Source organism: Grampus griseus (assembly GCF_964374135.1).
Source record: "Grampus griseus genome assembly, chromosome: 3".
NCBI lineage: Eukaryota > Metazoa > Chordata > Mammalia > Artiodactyla > Delphinidae > Grampus > Grampus griseus.
In genome coordinates, this window is record NC_139019.1 from 168802208 (window position 1) to 168816893 (window position 14686).

Sequence of the window (14686 nt, forward strand, 5' to 3'; positions counted from 1 at the left end):
ACCTCTTTAGGATCCTGACATCCCATCTGACAGGTCTCTGAGACCACGGCTTACCCTCTGTCTCTGCCCTCCTTCTTGTCCTTTAGGACACATGTCAAAGCTGTATATAGGGTCCCTTACATTTCCATCATTTGCCTGCTTTCCTGAACTCTAAATTCCAGAGAAGCAGCGACCGTGTGCCCCTCTTCCTCAGCCACCTTCCAGGTCCTGGCACAGGGCGGTTGATATTGGCCACCTGATAAATGACTCAAACTCCAGGGCTGGGCACAGAGCCCAGCACCACATGGACCCCACCGCTCCATGTGGCCGCATGGTTGGGGATCCAGCCTGGTGTCTTAGCCCTGGCCTCAGTCCACGATGGCCTGTCCCGAACTGCCTCCCCATTTTATGACGTTTCAGAGAGCGCTGGGAACAGCGGGCCATCTATAGCCTTGCTGAGATCACCTGGGTCAGCCACTTGCACTGCTGTTGTCTGTGGCCCCCTCCTTGGGGCTGAGGACCGACCATGTCCTCCAGGCCCCAGGCAGGCTCAGAACATGCTGACTCACCTGGTCGATGTCACAGAGACTCCCCCGCAGCAATGGGGAAACTGAGTCCCGGTGGCTCTGTTGAGGGCGCTGGAAGCAGCATTTCTATGAAAGGGGGTCTGGGAAGTGGGGTGATGGTGGCAATGACTGGATGGAGATTTCAGGACACAGCACCCTGAAGGACACCCGTTCTGCAGAAGAAACACCGAGGCCCAGGGGGGCGCCCTGTCCACGGCCCCATGCTCCTGACTTCCCCCACGTCACTGTCTTGCACAGACACTCCAGGGCCCACCTATCCAGTAAGTATATCCCCTGGGTGCTGATGTCTCCTAAAGGCCCTCCTCTGGCCCTCGGCCCCATGTCCAGCCATGTACCTTCATATGGGGGGGATCGTGCTCAAAGCTGAGCTCCTGGCCTCTCCCCACCCCGAGCCTACCCATCTCAGGTCATGGCAAAAGCCATCTATCCAGACGCTCAGCGCAGCCCCCTCTGTCCTGGTCCCCAGCTCCCACCTCACCCTACGGTCTGTCCTCCTCTCAGTAGCCAGAGGGCGCCTGTGAGCAACTGTCAGGCCCCACCCCTCCTCCTTGGCCCACAGCCCTCCAGGGTCCCACCTCCCTGGGGGTAAAAGCCCAAGTCCTCCCCGCGGCCCACAAGGCCCTGCACGGCCTGCCCCGTCCCCTCCCTGCCCTCCCCTCCTCTATGTCTCCCCCTCGCTCACTCTGCTCCTGACACACGGGCCTCCTCACTGTCCCTCCAAACATCCAGGCCCGCTGCTGCCCCAGGGCCTCTGCACGGGCCGTGTCCCAAGAAGTCCCCATGGCTCAACCTCTCATCTCCTTCAGGACTCCCAGTTCTTCACATCACAGCTGACATCCCATTTTACGTACTGTCTAACTCTCCCACTGGTGACACACCTACTGCTGTATCCCCAGTATTGGCTGGACAAGCGACACGGTCATGAATACGGGGGTCTCAGCCTCACCCCACTGTGGGAGACCCCACTGTCTCCCATATGCCCAGCGGCCGCCCACCACAAGATACGCTCCCCGGCTCAGATGTCACAAGAACTGGGTTGAGGCTGGGAGGGCCGGGGGAGAGGGTGGCCGCAGGCCCCTGACAAGCAAGGGGTGGGTCAGACGAAGAGGGTCCCTGACTGCCTCTGATGCTGGGGGCCTGTGTGGGGCCAAGCTTCAGATGTCCAGCTCAGGAAGGAAACTTCTTCCACCCTGCAGGCGGGGAGCAGGGGCTGCGGTGCCAGGCCGCGTGCCCCACCCCCCGCCCCGCCTCCGGGTAGGCTCCACGCCTGTTCCATCCTGGAGGGGGAGACCGGAGCCCACCCCTGCCGGAGAACGCCGACCGCCGACCGCCGACCGCCTTCCCGGCGCCCACTCAGAAAAGAAGACACTGCAAAGACCTGGAGCTGTAATTCGCAGTGCTCGCGAGCCTTTAATTCATTATGAACCTAGAGGCAGGGGAATTAGGCAAAAATACAGCGCGCATCCTTAATCTCAGGTGGGAAAAAAACCAGGGTGGGTGGGTTTGTTTTTTGCTTTCGCACACAGACACGGATGTTATCTTCGTGGGGGAAGTGTGCGTTCCCCTTTGCTGTGAGACCACCTGTCTGCACGAGTTGTCTGGGAACCCACGACCGATGGACGGGGTGCAGCAACCCAGAGGGACCGGTCACGGGGGCCGGCCCACCGCCCAACCCAGGGCCGCAGGGGCGTCTGCCCGCTTCCTTTTATTCTCTTTACAATATAAATAGCATTTTCAAACTACATATGAACACAGTGACAGCGCCCTGGGGCAGGGGCTGCTGCATGCAGAGGAAACCCAGACATTCCGCCGACTCCCCTGGCACCTCCCGCCCCACCCGCCCCTCCGGGTCACCTGCCCCCTCCCCATCAAGGAAGTTGCTCTCCACTTCCCTTACATGGTTCTCTCTGGCCTGGCAACCGTTAGAGCCTCTTTTTTTAAATTAAAAAAAGTTCTATACAAGCAAATGACGCCCTCAATCCCCCTACAGGGGACAGCGGGGCAGCTGAGAGGCGGGGGGCTAAGAAGCACGTTTTTGCCTGGAAACTCAACCCACAACCCTTACGAGGCAGATTTCCTCTGAGCTGAAAACGATTCCCTCGCGCTCTCTCTCTCCTGGACACACAAATCCACGCGTCACGGAGAGGATACAGGATGTGCCAGCCCCTCGGGTTCCGGGGAAGACCCCCTGCACACCTGGGCCGTAGCCGGACCCCCCGAGGACCGCCCACCCGAGGCCTCAGCTGGGGGATGGGTCTCCCGAGGGGAAGAAGCAAAAGATGGAGCCACCAGAGGAGAGAGCGTTTATTTTGCAAAAGGCCACGCAGACAAGGGGCAGGCCACCCAGGGAGCTGCCGGTCTCCTCCCATTGGGCGCTGGCGGCGGTGCCAGCCACCTGGACCTTCTCGATCTCACGACTGGGAGAGAGTGAGTGACCAGGCGCCACCGTCCGGGATCCCTGGGTGCCCCCAGGCCTCACCGCAGCTACAGTGCATCCCCGCCACTCACAGACCAGCGAGACCAGAAAACACAACAAACGAAAAGACGAGCTGCCTTCATCTCCCGCAGCAATCTTGGTTCTGAGAAAAAGTACATTTTGTCTTGTTGTTTTTAAAGCCACAAATCTAGAAAACAACTTTGGGGCTTGTTTTTCCGTTTCTTTCCTTCTCTTCTTGCGTTTTTTTTAAACAATAGGTATTTATAGAAAGAACCTCACAAAGGTGATTTATGTACAGAAGTCACAATCTCAAAGGCTGCTCAGGAGGCAGGCAATGCAGTAGCACCTTTTCGAGAAGAAGAGCTTACGTGGTTTACGAATCTGGGTTGAGGGGGTGGCGCGTGCCCCCGCCGGCCCCCCAGAGCCCACGTGGCCCTGCTCCCTGAGTCCGGGGGCACGTGTGGCGTCCTGCTCGCTCCTGTCGCCGAGGTAGCCTCTCGGGCCACGGAGGCGAGGACAGGGATTCACAGCAAGCAAATGCCTGGGCCCGCCGCGCCTGCCTTGCTGGGCCAAGGGGTCGCCGGGCGGCCGGCTGTCCTAGAACGGGGCTCCGGGCCAGCACTGCGCCTGCAGGAGGCTCTCCATGAAGGCCGGGTAGTCCGGGTTCCGCCCCGAGTCCTCCGCGGCGCGAGGGGTGCCCACCCGCGGGCGCTTGGCGGCCTTCACCTCTTCTCCCGAGAAGACATTTTCCTGCGGGGCCCCCGTGGTGACCGACTGCAGGAGATCAGACGGCACTGGGGTTAGTGCGGATGGGGTGCTGTGGCCTTTAGGTCTGTGTCCCCCCCCCAGAGTCCTGTGTTGAAGCCCTACCCTGCCACAGTGTGATGGTATCAGGAGGTGATGAGGTCATGAGGGTGCAGCCCTTGCGAATGGGATCAGTGCCCTTATAAAGGGATCCCAGAGAGCTCTCTCTTGCTCTCTCTCTCCACCATGTGAGCACACCAGAAGGCAGGTGTCTGTAAGCCAGGATCCAGCCCTCACCAGGCGCCGAATCTGCTGATACCTTGATCTTGAACTTCCAGCCTCCAGGACTGTGAGAGATAGCTTGTTGTGTAAATTCCAGTCTGTAATATTTTGTTATCACAGCCGGAACAGACTGAAATACAGGCTCCGCTCGGGGGCCTGGCTGGAGGAGATGCCTGCCCTGCTGGGGGTCAAGGGCCCTGGGCTGCTGACCCTCAGCCAATGACAATGTTCTGAGAAACAACGCTCACTGAGTGAGCCCCCCATCAGGCAGAGGAGGGGCCCTAAGCTCCCAGTCACTGGCTCCCTAGCAGGACGGGCGCCCTGCCATCCACAGAGTGCAGGAGGCAAGGCCAGGGTGTATACAGGCCACTCGTCTGCCTGGCAGCTCCTGTCCGTCCCCCAAGGGAACCTGGCATCTGAGACCCCCACCAGCTCTGACTCAGCTCTTCCACCCATGGCCACAGCCCCCAATCCTCAAAACCTTGGATTAAACACAAAAGAAAGAAGACAGTGAAAGGCTGTGAGAAGAGGCCAGTCTCCCCTGTTCCTTTGTGCATTGCTGACCTGCAGCTCAGATCCATGTGCAGGCGCTTCTGTCTCCTCCTCGCCGGCCGGGCTGACCCTCTCATCCCAGACCAGGCAAAGGCCGAGGCAGGAGGTCAAGGCCACCTGACGGGTCACTCTCCCAGGCAGCAGCGCTCACCCCCAGCCACTTACCAGCCGGGACCGGACCCTCTTGGGGAGCTCCTCGTCCAGGGTGAAGATGTCACCACGCTTCACTGTCAGCTGGGACCCATCCTCGAACTCCACCTGCCAAGGGGACACAGTTCAGCTTGCTGGCTGCTCAGCCTGGCTGGCTGAGGCCCGACACCCGCACTCTCACGGCCTGCTTGCCAGACAAGCCACGGGAAGCAGCACAGGGTCAGCAGCTATCATCTTTCCCGCTGGGATACGGGTGGTTTCTCGTCAAAGATTCCACCCCTTTCAATAATTTCTTTTCCACAATTACGGTGAGAAGCTCACAACCAACTTGGTTTTTAAAAAAAACAAGGGCACTGAATTGTACGCTTAAAAATTGGTTAAAACAGTAAATTTTATGTTATGTATGTTCTACCACACACACACACACACACACACACATCGGGAAGACACCTCCAAAGGGGATAATATTGGACAGTTGGACAACCTTCCAGCTTGTGCTGACCTTCTCAGTTAGTGGGCAAACGCCATCATCCCCAGCAGGACCTCTTCGAGGGCCCCGCCCCAGCCCATCCCTGTACCTGGTAGACAGGACCCCCTCACCTGGTAGATGTGACTGGTCACAGAGGAAATGAACTTGGCCCTGTAGATGTTGCCATCAGTCCACCGGAGCTCAACAAACTCGCCCTCAGGTGGGGGACCCAGCCGGGCACAGTCTCTACTCTGTGGAAGGAAGGACAGGCGGGGGGTAAGGGGCGCCCTCGGCCTCGGTCACCGCGCTCGCCTGGGCTAAGAAAGGTCCCATCTGGTAGATTTTGCCACCAGGAAGAAGGCAGTGCTCTCAGTTTGAACTATCAAGGGGAGCTGTGGGCAGGTGCCGAGGCCGGGGGTGCCGTGGCCATCCCAGCCCTGGGGTATCACCCGCCTGCAGGCATATCTAGACTGGCCTGGCTCTCTGCTGTTTCTACAGAAACAGGTGGCGCTTTCTAGCAGGGGCCCTACAGCCTGGGCCTGTCCATCAGGGACAATGGTGACCCTGGATGCAGGGGACCCCTGTGAGGGATCCGGCTACCTCCCTTCCTAAGGGCAACGCTTGCCCTGCGCCTGTGCCCGCCCCTCGCCCCACCCACCGCCACTGGCCCTGCCCCCTTCGGCCCTGCGCTGCTCACCGTGATGCTCTCTGGGTACAGGTTATCGCTGTAAGACCCGTCGTCAAAGTTCACTTCGTAAAAGGTCTGCGTGGTGGTGCCGATGACGCGGCACCGGTAGTAAAGCCCGTTGCGGTTCTTGGTGATGACCACCTGCCCTAAGGACACGGCCCTCAGGATCTGGACCTGGAGGCGGAGGGGGTGTCAGAACACAGCGGGGCGGGTGGGCGGACAGGGAAACAGGGCGGAGGGCAGGAGGGCACTCACAGTGTGACCCCCCGACTTGTGCTTGAAGCAGGTGATGGAGACAACGTAGGGCCAGTCGTCTGGCTCCATGAGGACGCCAGCGGCGTGGGCGCAGGTCACGTGGAAGGAGGTGGAGCAGTGCTCGCAGGAGCACTGGATGCAGGCGCCCGACACCTTCTTCATCCGCTTCCGGCAGTACACACATTTCTGCGGGGACACGGCGGTGGGAATGGGGCTCTGGCCGGTGCCTCTGCCCCCGCCCCCGCCCCCGCCCCCTGGGGCTGGGAGGCCTCCTGCCGGGCCCCCAGGTCTGTCTCCTGGGAGTGACTCTGAGACCCAGGGCTGGAGTGCGGAGTCCCGGCAGCCGGCCTTGAGTGGAGGCATCCTGGGAGAGTCTTGACCGCGATGTAGAGCCCCCCACAAACCACCCCAGGCCCACCAACCCGGCCTGCAGCTGCCCCCCAGGAGCACTTCCAAGACTGGAATAGGCACCAACAATCACACAGTGAAACGTGATTCATCCATGAAAAGGAGAGAGGCACTGACACTCGCTACAACGTGGATGGACCCTGAGAACACGATGCTCAGAGAGAGAAGCCAGGCACAGAAGGACACACAGGGTGTGATTCCACTGATGGGAAACGTCCAGAACAGGCAGGTAGATCCACAGAGACAGCCAGTGCGTTAGGGGTTGTCAGGGGCTGAGGGAGGGAGATGGCAGTCACCCAATAGGGAGGGGGTTTCTTTCTGGGGTGATGGAATGTTCTGGAACTAGATAGAGGTGATGGTTGCCTAACTCTGTGAATGTAGTAAAAGGAAAATGTTTTCTTTAAAATGGGGGATTTTTTTTTTTTAAAGAAAATAAATATATAAATAAAATGGGGGATTTTATCTTAATTTTGAATGAGAGACGCTGCAGTGTAGCCCTTCATAAGGAGGGGCAGAGGGCCCACACCGTGGGAACGCCCTGCCGGGGTGACCTGCTCTGCTGGGCATCAGCTCCCAGGCCGCTGATGTGCACCTACGCCCACGCCCTGCCACCACTCAGCAACCACCAGCCCGTCACTCTGGGCGTTTAATAAGCGGGCCTTCACCGCTTTATAAACCGCATTCAAAAGCCAGAGAAGCCCCACAGCAAAGGCGCTGCAGGAGTGCTGCCCGGCGCCAATCGATGGCAATGATATCTCATTATTAAACCGTCGATGCCTGATTCTCCAGCCGGCCCGCGGGGACAGGTGCAGAAGCACAACACGGCCCTTGAGGACTGTGCTCTGCGTGGCTCCACGGGGAGCGGAAGGTGGAGCACAGCTGCCCTGGCGACCGGGCCGCGACCCCACAGCCGAGGCCCGGGAGAAACCTGACAGCCAGGCCTGACACGCAGCTCGTTCAATCCAGCCTCCGGTGGCAGCTCATTATTCCGAGTTTACACGTCATGAGGAATACAGGCCAGGCCCCCATCGGGCCATTTATCAAGGGCTGAGCTCAGGGCTGCCTTAAGGGTGAGTCCCGTGTCTGGGACTCCCTCACTGGAGGCAGTGAGGCGGGGGTGGGGATGGGGGGTGGTACAGGGTGGGGTGTGGACATTGGTGGAGAACAGTGGCCAAGAGGAGGCCAAGGGCTGCGGCTGGGTGTGCCATCAGCCATGGAGGCCGCAAGGCACCATGTCCTATGTCTCCGGCCTCCCCTCTTCCCCACCGGCCCCTGCCGTCATCCCTCACTGCCTGCCTGCCAGCCCACCCTCCCTCCCATCAGGATGTGACACCGGCCTCTACACCTCACGGCAGGGCCAACGAGAGGGCAGAGCTGGTTCAGGGCACCCGCCCCGGCAGCCTCGCAACCTGACCTGGCCTGGTGAGAGGGTGAGCACGAGGCTCAGGCCGCCGGCAGGCTGGGGCCACCCCCGCTCACCAGGACCAGTGGCCAGGGAGTCACGGGGACAGAAAGTTGGGCGGGTGACCAGGCGTGACCGTCCCCGAGCCTGCGGCCTGCACATGGCCCCAGGGAGGCAGGCGGGCGCCGGGCACGCAGGAGTTAACCACCGGCTTCCGTGCGAGGCTCCATTAGGCAGTACAAGCGAGCCTGGTGTAAAAGGATTTTTAATTCATCGTTACAAGTGCTGGTAATGAAGAGGCTGCAAGCTGGAAATGTCAGATGGTCCATAACGTGTCTGGGAGGGAGGATCTATCACGGCAGAGCGCACCGCACCATCACTCCACCTGAATAATGAGGCCTTTCCCGCCCGTGCTCCTGGAGGAATCACCCGCAGGCGCAAGCCTCTTCCTAACGCCCGTCCTTGCTGGGCGGGGCTGGCGCTGGCCCCAGTGCCCCCCGTTTCCTGACCAAGCCCCGTCCGTCCCCTCCCACATGGCTCCAGCTGGCTGCCCACTCAGCCCTGCCCGGGGGCCCCGCACCTGTGGGCTCCGCAGTCGGTGTCTCTGTGCCTTCGCTGGGACTCCCCGCTGGATTCAGTGCCCGCAGCCCCATTTCTTTGCCTCCTGCCCACTAGAGGCCTGGAGGAGCGTCACTAGCCAGGCCTGCGCCAGGCAGCTGGGAAATAAACCAGGCAGGAAAAGCAGCCAGGATGCTGTCCATACCCCTGGGCCAAGGACCTAGCTCCCAGATGCCACAAGACACATCCCATCACCCACATGTCCCCCACACGGCCACCTGCAAACTCACAGGTGGTGATGACCTGAGAGCACATGCTGGTGCTCAGATGGCATGATTAGCGCTTTCTGTTGTGGCCCAGCTGATGCTCCCCACACAGGGGACTGTTAGCAGCCCCATTTTACGGAGGGGAAGGCTGAGGCACAGAGAGGTCAAGGAATCTGTCCAGTGTCACACAACTGGCTGGTGGCCAAGCTGGGAAGGGAAGCCAGTGTTTGCTCACGGTCTGCCTACTGCCCACTGAGCCAAAGGCTCTCCCAGATGGGGGAGGGGTGTGTGTGTGACCAGCAAGAGCGGGAGGCGTGAGCCTTGCAAGACCACACCTGCCCAAGGATGGCCGTGCTCCTTAGAGGGGCCAGTGATGGTACTACTACAACTTAGGAGCAAAAAAGCCACCAGCCCAGTTCAAAAATAGGCAAAGGACTTGAATAGACGTTTCCCTAAAGAAAACATATAGAGGGGGCTTCCCTGGTGGCTCAGTGGTTAAGAATCTGCCTGCCAATGCAGGGAACACGGCTTCGAGCGCTGTCCGGGAAGATCTCACATGCCGCAGAGCAGCTAAGCCTGTACGCCACAACTACTGAGCCTGCGCTCTAGAGCCCGTGAGCCACAACTACTGAGCTTGCATGCCACAACTACTGAAGCCCGTGCACCTAGAGCCCGTGCTCCGCAAGGAGAAGCCCATGCACCACAATGAAGAGCAGCCCGTTTGCTGCAGCTAGAGAAAGGCTGTGCACAGCAACGAAGACCCAACGTAGCCAAAAATAAATAAATTTAAAAAGAAAGAAAACATACAGATGGCCAACAGGTACACGAACAGATGTCAACATCACTTAATCATCAGGGAAATGCAAATCAAAACCACCTGTTAGAATGTCTATCATCAAGAAGACAAGAGGTATTGTTGAGGATAGAAAGAAAAGGGAACCCACATGCACTGTTGGTGGGAATGTAAATTGGTGTAGCTGCTGTGGAGAACAGTATGGTGGTTCCTCAAAAAATTAAAAATAGAACTACCATACCATCTGGCAATTTCACTCCTGAGTTTTTGTCTGAAGGAAAAAAAATCACTATCTTGAAAAGACACCTACACCCCCATGTTCACTGCAGCATCGTTTACAATAGCCAAGACCTGGAAGCAACCTAAGTGTCCCTTGACAGAAAACAGATAAAGAAGATGTGATGCAGAAATACAATGGAATATTACTCAGCTATGAAAGAGAAGGCAATCCTGCCATTTGCAGCAATGTGAATGGATGTTGAGAACATTCTGCTCCGTGAAAAAAGCCAGACACAGAAGGACCCATGCTGCGTGGTTCCACTTCCACAAGGCATAGGAAACAAACTCACAGAAGCAGACAGCAGAGTGATGGTCGCAAGGGTGGGGGAGAGGAAATAGGGAGCTGCCGTTTAACGTGTGAGAAGTTTCAGTTAGGCATGATGAAGACATTCTAGAGCCCTGCTCGATGACTGTAACTGGATTGGATACTTAAAATTCTGTTTGGCGGCATATCGCAGGTTAGGCAAGAAAGAACTGGGCAGAGTGCGGGTGGCTTCCTCTGTGTGAAAAGCTGGAAATAGAGACGGGGAGGGGCGCCCTGCTTTTCTCCGGGTACCCCCATGGCTATTCAAAGAGTAACTGCTGGCCAAACTGAAATGCGACTTCTGCTTCCCTGGCAGCTACCCTGCATCCCTGGGGCCTAGGGACTCTCCAGGGGCCCTACCAGCTTCCACCGCTGCTCGGGGATGGCGCTGATGTCCACGGGGTGGCGCTCCATCACGTTCAGGAACCGCACTTCCGGGACGGCGATGGCGCAGATCACGTGGATCCACCTGGGGGGGCGGAGCGGGTGGGGTCAGGGGTCACAGGTGCGCTCCGTCCCCTTGGGGTCATCTCACGATTGTGCGCACCGGCTGGCCAGGCCGAGGAGACCTCATCTGCTCCTGCCGGTCCGGCCCCCGCCCCGAATCGCCCCTCAGGACACCCCAGGAGGAGAGTCCCTTCTAACGCACCTCCTGTCAGTCGTCATCTGCAGGGCGCCTCCCCGAAGGTTGCACAGGCAGCACTCCTACAGGGACCAGACAACAGCCAGGTGAGGGGTGTGCAGGGCGGCGCCGCCCGCCTGCTGCTCCGGGACCTGCTCCGTCCCCCGCCCACGGTCCTTACATTTCAAACTAGCGGCCACAGGAAGCGATGGGCCGAGAGAGTGCGTCGGGCTCCACCCGAGACCCAGGGAGGTGAGGCCGCCAGCCCAAGGTCACCCTGCGGGATCGGGCGAGCCCGGGGCCCAGGACCGGCTCCCCCACGGGCCGCGCCGGCTTTCAGAGCACCACCCCAGCTGCAGGGGCGAGTTACCGCAGTCCAGGCGTGGGCCGCGCACCGGGAACACGTCCAGCCCTCGTTGACCAGCTCTGGGCGGATGCCGTAGCAACCTGGAAGACAGGGGCCAGCGTATCTGTCACCGCGGCTGCCCGCGGGCTGCACGGAGCCCCCTCCCGCCCCCGGGGCGGGGTGAAGGGCGGCTGCGGCATTGAGGGTAATTGTGCTCACCAACCGCTCTACCTCAATCCGGGCCACTGCACACAGAGCCGGAGAAAGTCTGGAAGCTGACGCGGGGAAGGAGAGTTGGCCCCCAAGCGGGAGCCCTGCCGGGTCTGGAGGCTCAGCCTGGCCCTCGCCCCCCACCCCAGTCTGGGAGGCTCGCCCAGGCTCTTCTGAGCTGAGAGAGAGGAAGGTGGCCGAGCGGTGGTGTGAGATGCAAGGTGGGCCTCGGGGAGCCCTGAGTTCAGAGCAGCAGAGCTGGGCCCAGAGTCCACTGTTTCCAAAAGCGCAGCCGGAGGCTCTGGGTTACCAAGGTGTTGGCTTTGGGATGTGGTCCGGGTTTACAGTCGCAGAGGGAGCATGGGGGAGGGGGCATGGAGGAGGGGCGGAGGACCATGCCTCAGAGCAAGGGCAGAAGGCACAGCCTGCCCCAGGACCCTGCCTCACCCGGGGTCACTGCCCAGCAGTCCTGCGGGGACCCTGAGCCAGCCGGGGCTCGCTACCCACCAAACGGGCTCTGTGGGCTAGAGGGGCCATTGGCCAGTGCTGAGAGGTCCCTGGGGAAAGGACAGGGAGAAAGCAAGGCAGCGGGAAGGGGGCACCCTGAGGGACGGCAAGGTACCCGAGAGCCCACACCTGGCCCCCTGCTCCATCCCCTGGGGCCCTCAGCCAAGGTCAGGCCTGGGGGTGTCCCCCTCTGTCTGGTGCCAGGGCTCAAGGAAGATGCCTGTGCTGAGGACTCTGCCTCCCAAGGGCAATGAGGGAGGCTCCTCTCCCCCTGCGTGGCTGGACCTCAGGCCCCTCGAGAGCGGCAGGGTGGTGAGCTTGGCTGCTGCCCACCCCCTCCCCCCCAACCCCGACCCCGGGGGGCCCATCTGCCCAGGAGCACATCTCACAGCCGGGCCCGGCCGGGCAGAGCAGACGGGTTCCCAGCCAAGAGACAGAGTGAGCTCCGGGCAGGCCTCTGCAGGGCGGGCGCTGGACAGAGATGTACACACGCAAAATTAAGCGGCTCCAGGAAGCTTTCTCTCTGTCCTGGGAGCTTAATCTCACATTCGCTGCCCCCTCCCACCCAAGAAGGGGACAGACATCCATCTTCCTGTCTCAGGCTATGGTTGGGACTTCAGGGTTTGGGGGAGGGTAGTCACCGATGGCAGAGATAAATCCGACCCCTGAACCACTCTAGAACCTCAGCTCTAGCATCAGTTCCAACTCCGGCCCCAAAGTGTGGAGTTTAAAAGCGTCACAGCCCCTGACAGGTACCTGATCTCCTGCGGCCTCCCAGGCCCTGGGCGGGGAGGGCAGGCCTCGGTGGAACCTCCCAGAAGGAGGCTGACCAGGCAGTCCTGCCTTGGCCAGGGGGAAGGGCAGGACACCTGCCCCCAAAGGTCAAGACCCCCACCCCATGACGCCAGGTCCCGCTATAGGCCCGAAGCAGCAGCCAGAGGAAGGGGCGAGGGTGGCCGTCTCGGGAGGGTGAAGCGGGGCTGTGTGGTGGATCCCTCGGCTCTCCCCGCTCCCCAGCACTCACTGGCATGGACCTGCAGGCAGCACTTAGCACAGGAGATCAGCAGGCTGGTCCCGTCATCGCCGATGTAGGAATTGGCGGGGAGTGGCTCTGTGTTCTCCCCACTGGAGGTGAAGCACATCTCGGGGATCAGCGGCCGTGTCTTCTGACCGCTTTTGGAAGGCGGTGTGGCCGAGGGGCCCTCCCCGAGGGAGGCCTGGGGAGTCTCCTTCTCGGTCTGTAGGGACTGCAGGAGGAGGGCCGCCATCAGTGGAGAGCCCAGCGTGGGGCGGGCAGGGACCCCTGACATCCTTGAGTCTATCCTCTGCCCCTCCGTCCCCAAGCAGCACACCCCAGGCTGCTCTTTGCCGCACTAGCACCCCTACCAGGACACCTGCAACTGCCCCACCATGGGTGTCCCTGACGTACCCTCCCAGCCCCCAACCCTGCTTCAGAAGCCCCCGAGAGATCCTCCCCAAAGGCAGTCAGACTCTGTCCCATCCACCCAGAAGCCCTCCCACTTAGGGTTACTTGCAGACAGCACAGACACTGCCCTGCTGCCCTCACCCCTCTCGCCCTCATCCCACTGCCCCTGGCTCGCTCTGCTCCGGCCACAAGGGCCCCCTCACGGTTCCTCCCAAATGCCAGGCGTGGTCCTGCCCTGGGGCCTTTGTATGTGCCGTTCCCACCGCCTGGGGCGCTCAGATCTCTGCTCACATAACCAGCGGGCCCCCAGGCCTTCCTTGCTCTGTCTGTCCTCGTGGTCCTGACCATCACCTGATGCCGTGTTATCTGTGTATCTATGTGGGGCGTTCTCCCCACCTGTGACTCACACGCGCCCCATGACGGCTGTACCCCAGTCCCCCCAAATCCAATCAGATGAAGAGACTGTGATGAAAACATCCTGCCCATGGCACCGGCATCCAGCAACACTGGGCCTGTCACAGGGTGGTGGGGCTCCCAGATGAGCCTCCCCAGCACCCAGTGACAGAAGGACTCTGACCGGCTCAGGGCATAAGGAAAGAGGCCACCAGAGACCACTGGCCTGATGCACTGTGTGTGTGTGGTGGTGGGGCCCTGGGGCGCCCCATGTGGCAACTTGGATTAGGGGACCGGCTGGTTTCCAAACAGGCAGAATGTCCAGCCACAGCCCTTCCCATGATATGGGACAAGCGAAGCCTGGTCCCCGACTCTGAGGGCTCCGGACTGCGGAAGCGGCAGCCCCGCAAGTCCCACTGATACCGTGGACGTGATTAAGCTGAGTCACAATGCTTCACTTAGCAACCGGGATTAAGGAGATTCGCCTCTTAAGCCAGTGTTCCCAGTGATGACTTCCAGCGGCGAGGGGCGTGCCTAGAGAAGACGTCTGTCTGGACGTTTCGTCTTACTTGTTTCCACGACCAGATGTTGCCTCACTTAGGGACCACAGGTCCTGGCAGCTCTGAGTGGCAGAGCCCTCGAGATGGGTGTGCTGCCCTCAGCACAGGGCACAGAGCTCGGCTAGCTCAGCTAATACGTGGAAGATGCCAGGCACTAGGCTGGAAGCCGGGGACCCCAAAACAAGTGAGACCCGGCCCTGTCCTCCAAGGGCTGATAAACAGAGGGCAGGAGCAAGAGCAGAGGCGGGTGGGGGAAGCTGGGGGGCATGCCAGAGTCAGCTTGGGATAGCAGGTCCAGGAAGGCTTCCTGGAAGAGGTGGCAGCTGGGTGGAATCAAAGAGTGAACAGAAATCCATCTGGCGAGGGAGAGGCCTGGGTGGGTGTGTGGGAGATGCTGGGGGACAGCACGGAGCATGCTATGTGTGCGTGCGGGGGCAGATATCACAGGAGAGGATGGCTGTGGGGCATG

General features: G+C 60.3%; 1 protein-coding gene across 1 annotated transcript in view; it reads right to left on the bottom strand.

Moving 5' to 3' along the window:
• Positions 1 to 1945: 1945 nt before the first annotated feature.
• KDM4B (lysine demethylase 4B) overlaps positions 1946 to 14686 on the bottom strand; it is a 134828-nt gene continuing 122087 nt past the window's right edge. Inside the window, 10 exon segments of the mRNA XM_082650235.1 lie at positions 1946 to 3777; positions 4747 to 4839; positions 5332 to 5451; positions 5898 to 6079; positions 6082 to 6136; positions 6138 to 6329; positions 10514 to 10622; positions 10803 to 10858; positions 11146 to 11222; positions 12863 to 13085. Coding sequence (XP_082506361.1) covers positions 3601 to 3777; positions 4747 to 4839; positions 5332 to 5451; positions 5898 to 6079; positions 6082 to 6136; positions 6138 to 6329; positions 10514 to 10622; positions 10803 to 10858; positions 11146 to 11222; positions 12863 to 13085 — 1284 coding nt within the window. The 3' untranslated portion in view covers positions 1946 to 3600.